At 41.1% G+C, this 21,172-nt stretch overlaps 1 protein-coding gene across 1 annotated transcript; it reads left to right on the forward strand.

Moving 5' to 3' along the window:
* Nucleotides 1-718: 718 nt before the first annotated feature.
* ppt2b (palmitoyl-protein thioesterase 2b) lies at nucleotides 719-20,916 on the forward strand. The gene is made up of 8 exons (XM_079878439.1): nucleotides 719-1,029; nucleotides 4,742-4,895; nucleotides 13,913-14,008; nucleotides 14,213-14,320; nucleotides 17,399-17,482; nucleotides 17,583-17,667; nucleotides 17,792-17,846; nucleotides 19,646-20,916. Exons 1-8 carry the CDS (start codon nucleotides 895-897, stop codon nucleotides 19,787-19,789), a joined length of 861 nt encoding a protein of 286 aa, XP_079734565.1. The 5' UTR covers nucleotides 719-894; the 3' UTR covers nucleotides 19,790-20,916.
* Nucleotides 20,917-21,172: the final 256 nt, after the last annotated feature.

Consider the following 21,172-nt stretch of genomic DNA (forward strand, 5'->3'; position numbering starts at 1 on the left):
TTGGATTCAACGGAGACAAAGTGAAGCCAATTAGAAACTCTTACTTCCTGGGGGTCGAGCGTACTGCGCAGACTCAAACTGAGCTTGACGACGTAGATGTGACGTGAGCAACCCGTCTGTCTTCTAGTAGCTGTGCCAAGCGAAATCTAAATCATTCCCTTCCGAATCTTGCAGAGACGGAGAGTGTGAGTAGGAGGTGTCCATGAGCTAGAGGCAAGAGAAACGTTTGCTATGTATTCTGATTAATTATTTGGTCACTTTGCCTCCACGTCCCCCCGATTGCCCGCGAGCTTCTCCTCCTGTCCATACGGTAATTCTCTACTGTGCGACAGAGAGTCGCGTGGTTATGACGCAATCGTTAGCCTATTTTTACAAAAATTGCTTCTACGGGGCCATAACGGAAGCTACAAGGTAATGAAGCCTTTTATACATTTTCGTGTTTCTTTAGAAATAAATAATGGACAAATGGAGTCTTTAAACGCCTCAGATGTGAAGTTATTCGCTGTCAAAGTGACGCCAAAATGAATGGGAGTCAATGGGATGCTAACAGCAGGTGGGGGTCCGCTAGCCAATGGCGGCGCCTGGGGGTACCTTCAAAATAATATGAAACCCTGACCGCCTGCTGGAAAGACATCAGGCAACTGAGCCCGGAAGTGACGTAGTGAACGCTTGCGTTGATGCACTAACCGGAAGCAACACAAACCGCTACATGTAAGTTAGGCCTAAATATGATAGACGGAGGCGAAGGCACATGGCGCAAATGCGTTTGCAGTAACTCAAATAGAGCTTTCTAAGGAATTACTTATGATTTTTAAATGTTTTATTTTATAATAGTGTTTTAGACGTTATTTTACCTATATAAAATTTAGTGTTTTATTTTTATTGTTATTTTTTATGATGAAGTGTGTGTTGTCGTTGGTTGCTGTATGTGTGTTGTGTGTGTGTGTCGCGTATAAACCGGTGATCATCGTTCACGGGCTCTTCGACACTTCTGCTGACTTTATCAACCTACACCGATTCATCAACCTGGTAAACCATTAATGTGATCTATGTGTTACCTAACGTTTACTCTGTTTTAACAGTTACGAGCTGCTGAAGAGTATCAAGTCTGTAAATTTGCTCAGAGTCAATATACACACAATAACTCTACAGAAACTTAAATAATAAGGACAAAAAGTTGTGTGGTGGTACCATGGTACAGTGAGAATATAAAATGGTATAACAATCGTTTTGAATAAATGCTATATTAAACGTGCCATACATGTAACGTTAACTCTAAGATATGCCAAAAACAAAACATGTGGTTTATTTGTTTTAAGTGACCCATGAATTGTCATTTAGGAATGTAAATAGAGAATCAACAAAATAATTGTGCCAATTATACAGTCGTGCTCAAAAGTTTACATACCTCTTGCAGAATCTGCTAAATGTTAATTTTAACAAAATAAGAGGGATCATACAAAATGCATGCTATTTTTTATTTAATATTGTCCTGAATAAGATATTTTACATTAAGGATGTTTACATAAAGTCCACATGACAAAAAAAAAAAAAAAGCTGAATTTATAAAAATGACCCCGTTCAAAGGTTTACATACCCTTGATTCTTAATAGGCCTACTGTGTGTTGTTACATGGATGATCCACGGCTGGTTTTTTCGTTGTTGTTTTTTTTTTTTTTTTTTTTTTTTTTTTTGTGATGGTCATGAGTTCCTTGTTTGTCCTGAGCAGTTAAACAGCCCAACGTTCTTTAGAAAAATCCTCCAGGTCCCTCAAATTCTTAGGTTTTCCAGCATCTTTTGCATTTAACCCTTTACAGCAATGACTGTATGATTTTGACATCCATTTTTTCACACTGAGGGACTCATACGCTAGTATTACAAAAGGTTCAAACATTCACTGATGCCCCAGAAGGAAACACAATGCATTAAGTACTGGGGGGTGTACAATTTTTGAATTTGAAGATCAAGGTAAATTGCACTTCATTTGTCTTCTAGGAGACATGTAAGTATCTTCTGTTCAAGCTATTTTGAATAAATGCAGTTCTTTTTAACTTTTTATTCATCAGTGAATCCTGAAAAAAGTATCACATATACATAAAAAAGTATCACATATAATCAAATATTAAGCAGCACAACTTTTTACAGCATTGATAATAACTGAGTATTAAATCAGCATATTAGAATGATTTCTAAAGGATCATGTGACACTGGACTGGAGTAATGATGCCGAAAATTCAGCTTTGCATCACAGAAATCAAATATATTTATATAGGAAACCATTTTTTACAAATATAATAATATTTCACAATATTATTTTTTTTCTGTGTGTATATATATATATATATATATATATATATATATATATATATATATACACACACACAGAGGCGGACAGAGTACACAGCTACATTACTTGAGTAAAAGTACAGATACCCCTTGCTAAATTTTACTCAAGTAAAAGTACTACAGTCAGATGTCTACTTAAGTAAAAGTACTAAAGTACTTGTTTTTAAAAGTACTTGAGTATCAAGAGTGCAAGAGTAGATTTTCTAAATCATACATTTTCTAAATATTGCATTAATACTGCCACAGTGCTTACATTGGTAAACACAGCAAACAATTGAACCGAAAACTATCATTAACTTGTTCAGAAAATTGAAATAGTCTGGCGAGGTGGGGCCACGGCTTGGCACTTTCCCGGGATGCGATACCTACCCCTCCCCTAAACCTACCCATCACTGGGGGTCTTATGACCTCCATAACCCCGCCCCTAAACCTACCCGTCACTGGGGTTAAGACCAATCAGGGATGACTTCCCTAATGAATATTCATGAGTCTTCCCCTACCATCCTGGGAAAAAAAATATCGCTCCCGGGATGGACCTGCTGCGTCTTCATCCATTGTTTCGTCCATGGTTTCGTCTCTTATCTAAATCTGACCATGGAGTTGACTTTGGCGGAAAGCTGAAGGTGATTGCTGATAGGCTGTCCCAATCAGTGGCGCCTGCACAATCCAATCACATTTGAGAGGGTTTCCGAGATGTTTCTTTTTTCCTTTTTATTTTTTTTTTTATTTTTTTTTTTTAGAAGAAGTAACGGGTACTCACAGTTATGGATAGAAATGTAGTGGAGTAAAGAGTACAATATTTGCCTCTCAAATGTACTTGAGTAAAGTCATGAGTACTCCCCAAAAATGATACTCGAGTAAAGTACAGATCCCTCAAAACTGTACTTAAGTACTGTACTCAAGTAAATGTACTCAGTTACTGTCCGGCTCTGTGTGTGTATATATGTGAAGTGGATCAAAAAAGTTAATCAAAGTTGTCCTATAGGGCTGTCACTTTTGTTAAAAATCCTGTTCGATTTTTGAGACATAAGTGTTCATTGAATCGATTGTAAAATCGAAAATTGAAAAATAAAACGCCAAATATGGGCAAATCCACGGACAACTAACAGGCATTAAGACGAACGTAAAGAGGGCGCGCCGCGCCTGACGCGCTCAAGTCAGCAATATTTCTGATGATTTATTGGCGTGAAGTTTCGCGCACAATGACTAGTGCAACATTCTCGAAAAGCAATAAGCAGAGTGGACTGCCATAGCAGCATATATGAAAAACATTACCTCAGTCTTCAACATGGCTGTGTTTACGATTAGAAATGTCAAACAAATTTCGCCTACGTAGGCGTTTGTAGACCGTAGCCCGAATCTGTATCTGAATGCATGAAACTGTCTGAATACCGGGAAAATTCACAGTTTTGTAGTAAAAAGAGACACATTATGCAGAAGGATCATTTGCTGTTATGCGTGTTTGTCAGAGCCTGCAGTTGCAAATGACGCGCGTTCGCTGCGGGCATAACATGACGAGCTGGACGCGCTCCGAGAAAAGACCGTTAAAATCGATTCCCTATTTTCGTTTTCGAAACTTGCGTTGGTTGGTCCGATTGATTGTGCAATCGATTTTCGAACGTAAAGTGACAGCCCTATTGTCCTATGACAAGAACGGGTATTGTTTAAAGTTCATGTAGGCCTATAACTTTGATGAAAGGTTTTGATCCACTTTAAATGTTGACTACTGTATAAATATAGAACTGTCTGCTGTCATGTGAAAGGTATATTTACTGAAATAAAATAATGAGCCATTTCTAGAGAGATGGTCTATTGTTGTAGTTATGCTGCCTTCACATGCTATCGAAAATGTCCTACTTCCCATTTCTGAGTCGTAATTACGAGCTCATCGCATTGAAGTGCTTTGTTGCCGGAAATTACAGGACTATGAAGGATACCAGGTATTTTCTTGCCTATTTATTGGGAAAATCTTATTACCAAAATGAAATTTAGCATCCCATTTATTGACAACCATATAAATTCACTGCGCTATCTAGATGGTCAGCCTTCTTACGATTCTAGAATTTCTGATCAAATGCAGGCTATTTTTGCTATATATATACATACATACATACATACATATACACAAAATACCAGTCACAGCAGCAATCGTTCTCCCCTCTGCCATGTTTAAAGTTTATGGACCGCCCTACTCGGGAACTTGGCTATCAAAATTATCCCCGAGCTTGCCTGTGGTAAATACGAGGGCATTCATGTCCTATTTCCTTAACTAGGAAACTCGTATTTACGATAATTCCAATTGCACGTGAACGCAGCGTTAGTTAGTTGTTGTAGAGGTCAGATTGTTGTCTGTTCATATGTAATTGATTTGTGTGTTTGTTTTATCTGGTTACAGTCTCACCCAGGTACTAATGTGACTGTCCTAGACCTGTTTGACCGCAGTGCCAGTCTTCAGCCACTCTGGAAGCAAGTGGAGGGCTTTGCAGAAGCCATATATCCCATCATGCAGAATGCAGCTGATGGCATCCACCTCATCTGCTACTCACAAGGTCTATAACCAAAACAATAGTGTGTTAGGCATTAGATTAAGATAGGCCATGCTATGTTGTGAATATAGGTATGGCTAGGGTGCATTGTAAGGCACAATGTGCACCACATGTTGCAACAACATAACAGTCCGCCATGGATTGCTGTGCAGCGATTAAAAAAACACCTTTTCATCCTATCTTCTGTTGCTGTGCTGGGATTTTATGCATGGCTGGAACATAACTTTTCATTTTCTAACTTTTAATGTATGTTGGATGGTCAAATCTCTTAAAAACATGTCTGGGCCGCTTTTTTCGCGTATTTGCGTTGTTGTGACATTATTTTATTAACAATTTCTCAGGGTTTCTGCAGATCCTTAAAAAGTATTAAATTTGATTTTTAAAATTGAAGTCTTATTTTTACTTATGAAAGGTCTTACATTTTAGATAACACTTTGACTTAGATATCTAAATACTTTACCAGATTAAAACTAATTAGCATTATATGATTTTTCTTCTTTTTTTTTACTTTGTGGATTTACTTGTTTGACAATTCATGGCATTTACAGCAGCATATTATGTAATCATGTTGGAGAAAGAAAGAAAGGAGTAGTAGAAAATGGGTAAATGTAAGTTCAATTGAAAGTTCTTTCTATATCAAACAATAATTGCGATATCATCATAGACAATACATATCGCACAGCCCTACGCACATGTATATCGTCTGTGATGATATCGTAATTATTGTTTTAACATTGTGCTGACATGGAGTTTGTCACTCATGCTTTCGCCGCGTGATGTATGCAGTAGTGCTGCACGATTAATCATAGTGCAATTGCGATGTCAAGCCTATGCGATTATATGACGCAAAATTCTGCGATTTTATTAAATAAATAATGTGTGGACATGACAACCCATTCTCTCTGAGAGCTGTTTGCCCATTTTCTACACCGCTAATAAAAAGAAGATCAGTCAGTTTCAATTTAGGTAGTGGCACGTGTGGAGCGTATGGTCACGTCGTGACTTTTTCCGGCAGCGTGGAGAACAGGTGAAGATGGATGCCGAGCAGACGGACACTGAACTGGTGGCCAGAAAAAAAAATCTACCTCTGTTATATGGCGATATTTTGGCTATAAGATAACCGACACTGAGCAGAGAGAGCAGGGCTGCCAAATCTCACTAATTCAGCGTCATGATTTCGATTCGAAATTAATGCTCAATCTCGATCATCGAATCAAAAAATGGAATCGTCGATGCTGCCACGCCCCATATGTCACGTCAGCTCGGCTTGCCTGTAATAGGTAAAAATCCTTTTCTCGAGAATATTGAAGCCTTTATTTTAAAACGCATTGCAGCTGCACAGCGAGAGCATCATAGCTCGTCTGAGCGAGCTGGCTGTGCTGTGCTGCAACTGCACGAACCTATGGCGAGTTAGCAGTGGCGTGCGGTCCAATGGGAGCGCTTGGCGCCCTGCCAACCTCGAGCGCGCCAATTTGGACGCGGCTGAAGTGTATAAATTCAGAGAAAACTCGCCAAAGGACTTTAGGTTTAAATCGTCTGAAGCGAAGTACCTATGAGCGAAGTAGCACGGCAAGGCAACGCAGTACTTGTTCACTTATCTCTAAGGGAACCGAGGTTACATAAGTAACCATGTACGTTCCCATACGAGAACGTTCTCTCGTACTGCGTTGCAAACACTGTGGGAACCCAATTTAAAATGCCGTGCCAGGGAACCCCGGGACTGTAAGGTTATATTGTTTAAGTTTCCAATTGACTTAAGATATAAGTTATTGTTACATTATGTTGTTAATAAACATTTTAAATTTGACAATGTAGTGTGTGGTACATTGCGAACAAAGGTCAGATATTATTATATTGCATAAAAGTCTAAAAATGGCATAGCTTGTGCTTTCAAAAAAATTTTTTTTTAAATCGAGAATCGAATCGAACCGTGACTTTAGAATCGAAAATGTAATCGAATCGAGCATTTGGAGAATCGTGACACCCTTATTCAGCGTGAGACTCACGCAATTGACACTTCACATGCTCTCACGCCACACATTCAATTCTGTCAGGAGCACTATCGTCGAATACGATTGACAATTAGCATACAGTTTGGATTGGCGGTATGGTTCCGTTCTGGGCAAGAACTCCCTGCGCATCCATGCAGCCTAGCATGGATAAGAGCAGGGAGAGCAGCAATAACCCCCCCTTAGGGTAAACAGAACAGAACCAACATGAATGTATTGCAGATATCATTAATTCAAGATTTTTTAAAGTACAACATGATTAGAGAATTGGGAATCAGAATGCCAAAACCTGACTGACGTGAGGAGGAGCTGGGGACGGAGGAGGGTAATTAGCTCCTGAGAAACACGAAAGTTGCTTATATATGTATACAGTGATAGGCGTCGTATTCCTATAGGTAGACTGGCGGGGAAGGAGCCTGAGATTGTGCGTGAGGTTAAGAGCTTCCGACTAGAGATAGTTGGGATCACCTCTACGCACAGCTTGGGCTCTGGAACCACACTCCTCGAGAGAGGATGGACTCTTCACTACTCTGGAGTTGCCCATGGTGAGAGGCGGCGGGCTGGTGTGGGTTTGCTTATAGCCCCCCAGCTCAGCCGCCATGTGTTGGAGTTCACCCCGGTGAACGAGAGGGTCGTTTCCCTGCGCCTACGGGTCGGGGATAGGTCTCTCACTGTCGTGTGCGCCTACGGGCCAAACGGCAGTGCAGAGTACCCGGCCTTCTTGGGGTCTCTGGGAGCGGTGCTGGAAAGTGCTCCAACTGGGGACTCCGTCGTTCTACTGGGGGACTTCAATGCCCACGTGGGCAACGACAGTGACACCTGGAGGGGCGTGATTGGGAGGAACGGTCCCCCTGATCTGAACCCGAGTGGTGTTCAGTTATTGGACTTCTGTGCTAGTTACAGTTTGTCCATAATGAACACCATGTTCAAGCATAAGGGTGTCCATCAGTGCACGTGGCACCAGGACACCCTAGGCCGTAGGTCGATGATCGACTTTGTGGTCGTTTCATCTGACCTGCGGCCGTATGTCTTGGACACTCGGGTAAAGAGAGGGGCGGAGCTGTCAACTGATCACCACCTGGTGGTGAGTTGGATCCGATGGCGGGGGAGGAAGCTGGACAGACTCGGCAGACCCAAGCATACTGTGAGGGTCTGCTGGGAACGTTTGGCCGAGTCTCCTGTCAGAGAGATCTTCAACTCCCACCTCCGGCGGAGCTTCGACCGGATCCCGAGGGAGGCTGGAGATATTGAGTCCGAGTGGACCATGTTCTCCACCTCCATTGTCGAAGCGGCCGCTCGGAGCTGTGGCCGTAAGGTCTCTGGTGCCTGTCGAGGCGGCAATCCCCGAACCCGGTGGTGGACACCGGAAGTAAGGGATGCCGTCAAGCTGAAGAAGGAGTCCTATCGGACCTGGTTAGCTTGCGGGACTCCTGAGGCAGCTGACGGGTACCGGCAGGCCAAGCGAACTGCAGCCCGGGTGGTTGTGGAGGCAAAAACTTGGGCCTGGGAGGAGTTCGGTGAGGCCATGGAGAAGGACTATCGGCTGGCCTCGAAGAGATTCTGGCAAACCGTCCCGGCGCCTCAGAAGAGGGAAGCAGTGCCCTACCAGCGCTGTTTACAGTAGAGGTGGGGAGCTGTTGACCTCAACTGGGGATGTCATTGGACGGTGAAAGGAATACTTTGAGGATCTCCTCAATCCCGCCGTCACGTCTTCCATTGAAGAAGCAGAGGCTGAGGGCTCAGAGGTGGACTCGTCCATCACCCGGGCTGAAGTCACCGAGGTAGTCAAGAAACTCCTCGGTGGCAAGGCACCGGGGGTGGATGAGATCCGCCCTGAGTACCTCAAGTCTCTGGATGTTGTGGGGTTGTTTTGGCTGACACGTCTCTGCAGCATCGCGTGGCGGTCGGGGACAGTGCCTCTGGGATGGCAGACCAGGGTGGTGGTCCTTCTTTTTAAGAAGGGGGACCGGAGGTGTGTTCCAACTATAGGGGGATCACACTTCTCAGCCTCCCTGGGAAAGTCTATGCCAGGGTACTGGAGAGGAGAATACGGCCGATAGTAGAACCTCGGATTCAGGAGGAACAGTGTGGTTTTCGTCCGGGCCGTGGAACACTGGACCAGCTCTATACCCTCTACAGGGTGCTGGAGGGTTCATGGGAGTTTGCCCAACCAGTCCACATGTGCTTTGTGGATTTGGAGAAGGCATTCGACTGTGTCCCTCGCGGCAGCCTGTGGAGGGTGCTCCGGGAGTATGGGGTCTGGGGTCCTTTGCTAAGGGCTGTCCGGTCCCTGTACGACCGAAGCAGGAGCTTGGTTCGCATTGCCGGCAGTAAGTCAGACTTCTTCCCGGTGCATGTTGGACTCCGGCAGGGCTGCCCTTTGTCGCCGGTTCTGTTCATAATTTTTATGGACAGAATTTCTAGGCGCAGCCAGGGGCCGGAGGGTGTCAGGTTTGGTGACAACACGATTTCATCTCTGCTCTTTGCGGATGATGTTGTCGTGTTGGCCTCATCAAATCAGGACCTTCAGCATGCACTGGGACGGTTTGCAGCTGAGTGTGAAGCGGCTGGGATGAGAATCAGCACCTCCAAATCCGAGGCCATGGTCCTCAGTCGGAAAAGGGTGGCTTGCTCACTTCAGGTTGGTGGAGAGTTCCTGCCTCAAGTGGAGGAGTTTAAGTATCTTGGGGTTTTGTTCACGAGTGAGGGAAGGATGGAACGGGAGATTGACAGACGGATCGGTGCAGCTTCTGCAGTAATGCGGTCGATGTACCGGTCTGTCGTGGTGAAGAAAGAGCTGAGCCTCAAGGCGAAGCTCTCGATTTACCGGTCAATCTACGTTCCTACTCTCACCTATGGTCATGAGCTTTGGGTCATGACCGAAAGGACAAGATCCCGGATACAGGCGGTCGAAATGAGCTTTCTCCGCAGGGTGGCTGGGCGATCCCTTAGAGATAGGGTGAGAAGCTCGGTCACTCGGGAGGAGCTCAGGGTGAGAAGCTCGGTCACTCGGGAGGAGCTCAGAGTAGAGCCGCTGCTCCTCCACATCGAGAGGGGTCAGCTGAGGTGGCTCGGGCATCTGTTTCGGATGCCTCCTGGACGCCTTCCCGGGAAGGTGTTCCGGGCGCGTCCCACTGGGAGGAGACCCCGGGGAAGACCTAGGTCACGCTAGAGAGACTATGTCTCCCGGCTGGCCTGTGAACGCCTCGGTGTCCTCCCGGAAGAGCTGGAGGAAGTGTCCGGGGAGAGGGAAGTCTGGGCATCTCTGCTTAGACTGCTGCCCCCGCGACCCGGCCCCGGATAAGCGGAGGAGGATGGATGGATGGATTTATTTTATACTATTTTACTATTGAGACAATAACAAGTTTGCAGTAATGCAAAGAAGTCATTATTTAATTTTGTAAAAAATATTATTTTAATTTGAAAACACTGAGTTGAGAAATACACATTTCAGCATTATCACTAATCTGTGTGTGCATTTTCCTTGAGAGTTAAGCAAGTTGACTCATGAAACCATTTGTTTATTATACCGCAATTGCATATCGCAATCACATTATTGACCTCAATAATCACAATATGAAATTTTTCCCAAATCGTGCAGCCCTAGTATTAGTCGGGGAGCCAAAGTCGTTGAACGGGTTGAACCTGACATGGTCTGCCATACTTTTTATTCGTGTTTTTTCTGTTAACTTTGACCCTAAGAACCAATAATTGGAGGGTCTGCTCTGCCGGAAATATCGCGAAAAAAAATTGTGGCCATTTTAGTGTAAGCACTCTTTATTTTTTATCAGAAATATGTGAAAAACATTTTTTGGCAATAACTTATGGGTCACTCTAGGCCAGGGATGGGCAACTTCGGTCCTGGAGGGCCACTGTCCTACAGAGTTTAGCTTCAACCCTAATCAAACACACCTGAACAAGCTAATCAAGGTCCTCAGGATTACTAGAAAATTACAGGCAGGTGATTTTTTTCAGGGTTGGAGCTAAACTCTGTAGGACAGTGGCCCTCCAGGACCGAAGTTGCCCATCCCTGCTCTAGGCAGTCAAAAATGACTAAACACCTTATTTGGTCATTTTTGACTGGCTAGAGCAGGGGTTTTCAAATTGGGTGAATGTGAGCCTCCCCTTAGAGTAGGTAAGGACAGCCGAGCCCCCCCTTCCCCAAAATCCCGTCCGGCTGCCCTAACCCACACACGCCTCTGCAGTAAATGCCATCTTTTGTGTGTTCCAGGCAATGATGAGTTTCAATAACAACTGATAAAATGTAAATATTATTTTATTTCCACAACTTTTTAAAAAGTGCATTCATAAACGATTCTTTGCAACAGCAAATAATTTCCAACTTCATGCAGGTCTAATTGAGGCTACTTTTAAAATCACTGAACATCAGTCGGCCTAACCACAAGTCAACAAAACATGCTTAACGTGTAATCGGCGCCAAAGCTACCGCCTATGACACCTGACGGCTGAAATCGGCACAGTGTGTCTGGGCTTTAAGTGCACATTTGAAGGAGATGCACATCGTCTCAAACAAAATCAGCACAATGGACAGCTCTCTGATCAATGAACAACAATGCTGTTTGTTCACGGAACACATAACATTTAACAGTCAACTGCATTGAAGGCATGTTATTAGATCGAACAGATTATTTTTTACGAACATTTTTTTAACGATTTCAGCCACATTGATTTAAGCAACAAACAAAATGCGCCATTCACGTCATTTGCGCTACAAGAGCGACATCAACCCTATGGCCCAACCAATTTATGCATTCAAGACAACATAACTTTGAGTTTCAATTTAATCGTCCATATCAGTGGGAACAAATAGACTACACTTTTGATGCGCAGAGGTGTTCGATGGAGGGCTGCACTTCAGAGAGAAATAAACGCAAGTCGTCCTCCATCTGCAGTCTTTATCTGTATTTGTATCAGGGTCAGTGTGGAAAACCCACACTCACACACAAGTAGGTGGAGGTTAGGGGATTAGGACTTTCGTAGCCTTAGTGGAGATCTGGGGGAACTCGCTCTCCACAGACAACCAGAAACGCATGATCGGCATTTCTCCCAGTCTCTGCTTCAAGTCCATATTCGAGCTGAGCTCGACCAGGACCTCCTCCTCCTGCAGGCTCAGTCCATCACGGGGTGTGGCGGGGAAAGAGAACAGATTTCTCACCCACTGATTTCCCATTGCATCCACTCCGAAATACTCGCCAAACTGGTCACGCAGCCCATTCAAATGCGCAGTGATGACCGGTTGGACAGACTTAAGAGGCAGCCCTGTCTTCTCCGCAACATCCTACAGGGTTGGGAAAATTTCCACCGAACACCGAGAAGACGTGGCACTCTTTGCCCTGGAGAGAGGTGTTGAGGGAGTTGATCCTATCGAAGATGTCGGAGAGATAGGCCAACATAGCAAGCCAGTTCATGTCTGCCAGATGTTTTGCCAGTGGGGAGTTAATCACGGTGAGGAAGAGAAGGACTTCTTCACGCAAATCGCACAGCCTGGACAGGACTTTCCCCCCAAGAGAGCCACCTGACCTCGGAGTGCAGGAGCTGCTGCTGGAAGAGCGCGCCCATCTCATTGCAGAGGATTGAGAACAGACGGGCATTTAAGGCACGTGATTTAATTAGGTTCACAATTTTGACAGCCTCATCAAGAACGGCACGCAATTCTTGGGGCATCCTTTTTGTTGCTAAAGCCTGGCGATGGATAATGCAGTGCTTCCAGACAGCCGCAGGGACAACTGCCTGCACCTGTTTTACGAGACCGCTGTGACGGCCGGTCATTGCTCTTGTCCCATCATTGCATATCCCACAACACCGGCCCTAGTCAAGGCAATTAGCCTGGTAAAAGTTATTCAAGGCCTGGAAAAGTTTGTCAGCTGTTGTGCGGGCGGGTAGAGGACCGCAAAACAAAAAATCTTCCTGGACACTGTGCTCTTTGATAAACCAAACGTACACCATCAATTGACCACAGTGTGCAACGTCAGTGGACTCATCCAGCTGAATGGCGTGAAAGGGGCTTTCACGAACACAGTCCAGGACCTGCTCTTTGACATCACAAGCCATGTCTGATATTCGTCGCTGGATGGTATTGTCAGAGATGAGGATCGCATCAAGTTTAGCAGCAGCTGCTTTTCCCAGCATCACTGAACACATATCTCTAGCTGCAGGGAGTAGCAATGTTTTGCCAATGTTATGGGGTTTGCCTGCCTTTGCTATACGTAGCGCGACACGATAAGATACTTCTGTCGCCTTCATGTTAATAGTGTAAAACAACTTTATTATGCTTTTTTGTGACTGCAAATCATCACGTTTCATCTAAAAAAAACTCAACTGGCTTGTTCACTAAATTTGTGTGCTTAGTTTCAATGTGACGCCGAAGTTTGCATGGTCTCATGCTATCATTTGCTAGCACCTCCTTGCAGACCAGACACTGTGGCAGAGGTGCAGCCTCAGACCCTGACCAGTGAAACCTAACTTTAAGTACCCAGGATCATTTTTCCTACATTTTTTGCTGTGTCCTGTCTCCTCCCTTAATGCTGACTACTGTTGACTTGGGACAAGGAAACGACGCATTTTAAAGCTAATACTCGCACACACAATTACCGATATCAGTAGAGCTGCATACAGTTATTTTTTCTTTGCGTGTTGCGCCTCCCCTGTGGCTCTTTGGCACCCCCAAGGGGAAGCGTGCCTCACCTATTAAAAACCGCTGGGCTAGAGTGACCCATAAGTTAGGTGCACCAGAGGATTAAGCAAAATATAAATTTTCTTTGGAATTAATATGGCCTGGACCTTTTTTATATATATAAACTAATTTCCCAGATTTTTACGGCTTGCTTTTGTGTTTATCTGTAAAAGTAAAAAAATGTTAGGTTATAGAGTCTGTGCAATCAGTTCTGTTGTGTATTTCTTCATAAAAACATTTTTATTTTTTTTTCTCATTTGTGTGTCACCTTGACTTATATAAACATTAAAGCAAGGGCATGTCTAAATCTGCTGCAGGTGGCCTTGTGTGTCGAGGAATCATGTCCACTCTTCCAGACCATAATGTGCACTCTTTCATATCTCTGTCTTCTCCGCAGGCGGGACAGTATGGAGGTAACACACTTTCTTTAATTCTGTTGAGGAGCACATTTACAAACTTGCTGACCTGATTAAACATTAAATTGAAAAGCTTTGACTCATTGAGTGTTATGTGAAACCATTCAATATTAGAAACTTTTGACTTCTTTTGAGAGAAATTGTTCTGTTTTGCTCATGTTTTATAAGTGATATTTGCTCTTTTTTTTTTTTTTTTTTTAGACACAGACTATCTGAAGTACCTCTTCCCTCAGTTTGTCAAATCCAATTTGTATCATGTATGCTATACTGCAGTGGGCCAGAAAATCTCAATCTGTAACTACTGGAATGGTGAGTGAATGGAAGGATCAGAAGATAGACACATAAATCATGCATCAGTCAAAATTGTGGGGAAAATGAGGAAGCTACATATTGCCTTGTCAAATGATTGATCTATGATATTAAAGAGCTAAGGAATAAGTTAATGACAATTCACCCTTTATTTTACATTATTAATGGTGCTTGCATCACTGTTAATATTGTTCCTCCATAGTGATTTGAGCAAAAACAGTAAAAAGTCCAATACATAACTAGCCCACACCATTTGTACTATGGCTAGAATGATCACACAAATGTTGAGGTCGAATTTAAAGAGATGGTTCACCCAAAACTTAAATTCTCTCATCATTTACTCACCCTCTGAGCAGCTTGTATGACCTTCTTTCTTCTGTGGAACACAAAAGAAGATATTTTAAAAAATATTATTTACTGTTTCTGTCATTATGATGGATATTATCCATCAATTGGATTGTAACGAGATCAATTCGATTGTAACGAGGCCATGTATTGATATCAGTGCAGATCAGGGTCAGAAATAACGGGGGTTTAGGAAGAAAAAAAAGCCCCAGCACAATAAAAGTAAATCGGCTGGGGTTAGGACTGTCAAGATTAAAGTGAAATATAAAAATTTAAATTAGTGTCAATTGCACCATTGCATTTGATGTGCTCATGTTGCATCAAAGATTTATTTTTGCTTGTCTTTTTTGCAGCGTGCTGTTGAGCATTACAACTAATCACACATTTTTGTTGAGCATATGAATGCAATGGCCAATCAGATATGTTTGAAGTAATGTATAGTCATTTTTGAAGAAGAAATCTGCTGAACGCGCTGGAGTTTTAGTGCACGCTCACTGACTGAATGTACTTTGGTAGTTTTCTGTATAATATATTTCTAGTTTGAATAACTGTTATAACTGAATAACTAAGATAGCCAGTATGAAGTCTTGATTTTCTAATGCAAAAAAATGCACAAACTAATTCATAAACAGTTCTCAACCGTTTGTGTCTGCTTGTTTAGCCCACAAGAATATTACATTTTCTGGTTATTCAATAAACCAATATTAATATTCTTTATTACAATATTATGGGCAATAAATAACTGTGATTAAAAAGGGGAATTTGGTGTACGCCAAGCTTCAGGAACATGGTTCCATTACTAAAAAGCAGAAAAAATTAAGAGCAGGGATCGGCAACCTTTTTGTCATGAGTGCCATTTTTAAGTTTCCTAGTTATTACCTTGCCAGATTTCCAATGTGACCCTATTGAACCCCACTACGTGTGAACAAAGTTTTCACATCACTGTTATTTTGATGTGTGTGGAATGTTTAATAGGAATCTATATTGAATACCTCAGAAATGTATAGCATTAACTTATTAGCTTATTTTCTTAATTCTCAAAGCTAAGTGCAACAAATACAACAGAACAAACTGTAAGCTGTCAGTGAAAAAGATTTAACTTGTGTGATACGTCTACTGTCTTGATCTGTGTCCTGTTTTGAGTGGATCTTAATAAGCAGCGGTCCCGCTTATGGTTTGTCAGAGCTGTGTGCTTTCATTGATTTGCGCAGTTTAATTCACACACTTTAATAGTATTTATAGCTCCTAACTTAAAAACGTAATATTGATATAATGAGCGAGTACACCATGAATCCATCTTCTAAACAGTGTTCTTATCTTATCCTGAATCACTATGGTAGCCTATAATAAGTTTTAATATTCTGATTTAGCCATAGTACCTGTGTGACTCGTCATAAACGGAGAGAAGAAGCTCCGGCTGCAATGTTCTATCGCAAGACGCATGCAGTTTTGTTTATTAATCGCTAGAGCACCAAAAGTTACATAGTGCGCCTTTGATAAAACAAGCTGTGTTACAATGAGGAATGATTACCTTAAAATGTAGATCTGTATGCAGGTGCAAGGTACTTTATCTAAATTAAGTGGTGCCATAGGCTGTCGACCCCTGCTCTAGAGACTTTTGCACAACAATTGTACTTTTTTGTGTTAAAAGTTTCACTTGAAACGTTGTTTGCTGTTACAAGAAAAAAAAACATGCACTGAAAAGTTATGTAGATGGTTGATTATTTTTATGACTAAGGTGTGTCAAGCATTGCAAAAAGTGGCAGTTTTATTTCCTAGATTGAAACTGCTTTGAAATTATGCAAACTGCCAATACATATCTTCTTACCTTAAGATGCTATTGGTCTTATTTAAATAAAAAACTATACTGTATATTATTGTTTTACCCCAAATTGCTTAAAGTCCCCCTGTGGTGAAAATCAAGTTTTAAATGTTGTTTAGATGCCAATGTGGTGTTTTTAATATGGTTTAAGACCATGTTAAGTCCATGTGCAAATTCATGTTAAGTTCAAATGCAATTGCTGAGTATATTCTCCTTAAAACTGCAGTGAACCAAAGACATTCACAAAATTGGGGTTTGAAATTGCTGGTGTTTCTGACTTCACAAACTACCTTGTAACCAATCACGTCAATGTGTGATCCTCGAGTGGATCTCTGAGCTGGTGTAAGTGAATCGAGGCGGGGCTAATTTACATATTCATAAAACCATTTATACTAAATGAGGCAATAGTGTAAAATCTATTTTAAGGCATTAAGAATATTTTTTCAAGGAAAAAACACTTAAATATGCCATTTTGGTGATCAAAGATGAGTTTTAAGGGATAAAATTATTGAATACAGGGGGACTTTAAATCCCTGATGTCATGCATGCTTAGAATGACATGAGGATGAGTAATTGATGATATAAATTATATATATATATATATATATATATATATATATATATATATATATATATAAAAATTTTTTTTTTGGGTGGACTAGGGGCCAGAGGCAAATCTAGAATATCACACAATGAGACAATGAGTGGGCTCTTTTGACTTGGGCCAGTAAGCAACCACCCAGAACAACCAAATAGCCTCACACTAAAAGCACTCAGAACAACATAGTAACTAGCAATGCCCTGATCATTTATTGAGTGGTTATTTATTATTACAGCAAAGATATTATGTTGAAAATTTCTAATATCTCTTTAAGACCATATGTGATGTTTCTGATGTTTTTTTTTTTCAGACCCTCATCACATAGACTTGTACATCAACAGCAGTGACTATCTGGCATTACTGAACAATGAAAGACCAAATCCCAACTCTACTGGTAAGACACCAGATCACAGTTCCAGCTTTTTAAAAAGTACATCTTCAGTAAGAGGATGGTAATTGTGATTTCTGTGTGATGTAATATTCTCCTTGCACAGCTTGGAAACAAAATTTTCTGCGAATTAAGAAGCTGGTGCTGATTGGTGGTCCTGATGATGGGGTCATCACACCATGGCAGTCAAGGTTGCTTAAATCACTTGTCAATCTTTTATCTTATAACTCAGATTTTCGGAAGCTTGAAACATGATGGTATTTTTTTACTTTTTCTCAAAGGATTTTTATGATGTCTCATGTTCTTGCTTTTCAGTCAGTTTGGTTTCTATGATGATAATGAGACGGTCGTTGAGATGAAAAACCAGAAAGTAAGCATAATAAATATTACTTAGCCTTTTTTTGTAATTCTGGAGTGATATGTCCTCTGACAACATTGTTGAAAAGTATGTATGTACTGTATGTATGTACTGTATATTTTCTTTCTTTCTTTCTTTCTTTCTTTCTTTCTTTCTTTCTTTCTTTCTTTCTTTCTTTCTTATCATGGTTTTAAACATTAACCTATTCAGGAACTACAGTGCATTCAGAAAGTATTTAGAGTTTATCATGCCTTAAGCTAAAATGCTTTAATGTTTTCCTTCACAATCTACACATCATACCTCATAATGATAAAGCGTCTTTGTCATATTATTGTCCTATTAGAAAATTAACCTTTACCCAATTTGAGGTTTAGATCAGGTTTTCATTAAAGATATCTCTGTATTGCCATGTGTCCAACTTCTACACTGACCAGTCCCTGAAAAACACCCCCACAACATGATACTACCAGCAGTATTGTGTAGGTGATGAGCGGTGTGTGGTTTCTTCAAAACTTGATGCTTGGAATTGGGGTCAAACTGTTTTCATTTCACTGAATCAGTGCTTTTTTCCCCTTCAATTTCTAAACAGGTTTTCATGTGTCTTTTGGCTCACCACTCTGCCATAAATCCCAAATTTCTCAGTTTGGCTGGAAGGCCTGCTCTAGGAAGAGTCCTTCTTCCATGTAGTAATTATAGAGGCCACTTTGGGAAACTTCAGTGCAGAAGATGTTTTTTGTTTTTGTAGTCTTGCCCAGATCTGCCTTGACACAATTCTGTGTCTTATCTCTGCAGGCTGTTCCTTTCAGGTTTTCTGGTAGGAAGGACCCAAGAGCAGACAGATGCTTAATTAGACTTTATTGAAAAGTTCAGAAACTGAAACAATGTAAGCCTTCTGGCTCCAGGCCAACTCAAGAGCATAGACAGAAGAATAATCACCCAGGCAAGGGTCAAACCAGAAATCTGCCTAAACAGCGACCAAATCCAAATTGTCAGCAAGAGGGGAGGTCAGACAGACAAGCAGATTAGAGCCAGTGAGAGATAACAGGGCAGTACCAGAAAAACATTGTAAAAAACATTTAAAAGGTGATCCAGAGAAATGGGACGAACCTGAGCTAAATATACACATCATAGCAAAGGGTCTGAATACTTGCATACATTTATTAAAAAGAAAAACCTGAAAGGTTACAAAGTCAAAACAATTATGTTTTATGTGGAATGGAGGGTAGATTGATGTGAGAAAAAAAAAAAAAAACGTAAGTGTAAAATTGCTGGTTGCTGTCGCAGTTAATTCACACATGCATCTCTCTCTCTCTCTCTCTCTCTCTCTCTCTCTCTCTCTCTCTCTCTCTCTCTCTCTCTCTCTCTCTCTCTCTCTCTCTCTCTCTCTCTCTCTCTCTCTCTCTCTCTCTCTCTCTCTCTCTCTCTCTCTCTCTCTCTCTCTCTCTCTCTCTCTCTCTCTCTCTCTCTCTCCCTCTCCCCTCGTTAATTAATTCAAATAAACGCTTTAGTTCATTAATTCAAATTAATGTAATCTTCCGCACTACTTTATCTCAATAATAGTTTTAAGTTGCCAATGCTGGCAAATGGCCATGATGTAAGCAGGACAACCCATGGCTAGCTATGCATTAAATGTTTTGGATGCACTCAGTTCTTTGCCTCAACATCGTGCATTAAAATTGTTTAATGCACATCTAGCTGTGGATTATCCCTTACTTATCCATGCCTGTATTCACAATATAGAACTGCTTCTTGTACCTGTAGCTTAGGTCATATTTATCAGCTTTTCCTCATGATTCTGGCATGTTTTCCAGGTGTTTTTAATGGACTTATTTGGGCTGAAGACGCTGTATGCTCGAGGAGATCTGGCTCTTTGTTCAATGGCAGATGTTGCACATGTCTTCTGGCACTCCAATGAAACCGTGTATAAAACCTGCATTGAGAAATGGCTTACGTAGATACTGACACACTTACACAAAGATCTACACATGATCACTACAGATCATTCTCTATTATTAATTCATACATATTATGAATACATACATCTTGCACATTTTGTTACAGTATGCTAATGCATTGCATCAGAACATACATTTCTGTTACTGTGCCCATTGAATGTCTCTACAATAGAGACACAATCTCAGTTTTGATTATATGTTAAAATATATGTATAGAAAGGTAAACACTAAATATAAGGAATAACCATCAGTGCCTGATTTCTTATTTTGCTAAAGGGTTTTGGTTTTAATCTCTATTTTTCAATGTGTGTAATTATTTATTTTTTAATTCCGCTTTATATGTATGTACTGTGTTTGATGTGGACTGTGCTGCTGCAGTAACATTCATGCCTTGCATTTAAGTTATTGGACATGTTTTGCTCTGTCTTTGTCTAAAAATGCACATAGTAAGTGCAATGAGAAAGGAGAAAATGAGGGAAGGAGAAAAAAGGGATATACATAAAGGAAATATGGAAGGAAACTCATGGAAGTGCTGTTGCATTTGCTGTATATAACATTACCTCTCATTTCCCATACTTCAATCCTCAGTCCCAACATTGCTTGTTTACCATAAAGGGATTTGTCTCTGAACATTTAATTCATATGCTAGGATATTTTACTGTTATTTCATGCTTGAAGATAACCATGCTTTAATAAGGTGTTCTATTCACATAGTAGTCACTTTAACAGTTTTAGAATTTCTAAAAGGGTTTGATATTTTTAAGCACAATTTGATTATAATGCATTTAAAAGTGTGCTATACAGATGAGTACTGTACAAAACATATTTTGCCATATTTATTGAAATCATAGCATTGTTATGTGTATTTTATGTTTTAGGCTATTTGAACGGTTTTTAATTAAATGGAGGTTAATGGACAGTTTAACAAAAGTAGATTGTCTGAAGTCTTGACCATTGAAGTACACTTTTCAGCTAAAACTGTTATTGTTTAATATTTCACATTCAGTACCATGATGCATCTCCAGTTTGTAAATTTTGTAAGTGACTTAAGCTGCATACCAGTGTGCTTTACAGTTTTTACAGTTTAAGTTAACTTTCAGAATAAATTTTTCATTTTTTTGATGTTAGCAGTGTTGTCAAAATTTTGTCGAAAGTCGCCTATGCATTTTATTTTACGCCTATTACGAGTGTTTGTGACATTGAGTGAAATTTCATGTGAAAAGATTTCTGAGATGTGACCCTTGCATAATCTACAAAATGGTAATTTTAGCTTTAGTATTTTAAAGGTGCAGTGTATGATTTTTAGCGGCATCTAGTGGTGAGGTTACGAATTGTAACCGTCAAAAGTTACGGTGGCCGACAGGAGATGTTGTCCTCTATGGA

This window comes from Squalius cephalus (genome assembly GCF_949319135.1).
Source record: "Squalius cephalus genome assembly, chromosome: 8".
Lineage (NCBI taxonomy): Eukaryota > Metazoa > Chordata > Actinopteri > Cypriniformes > Leuciscidae > Squalius > Squalius cephalus.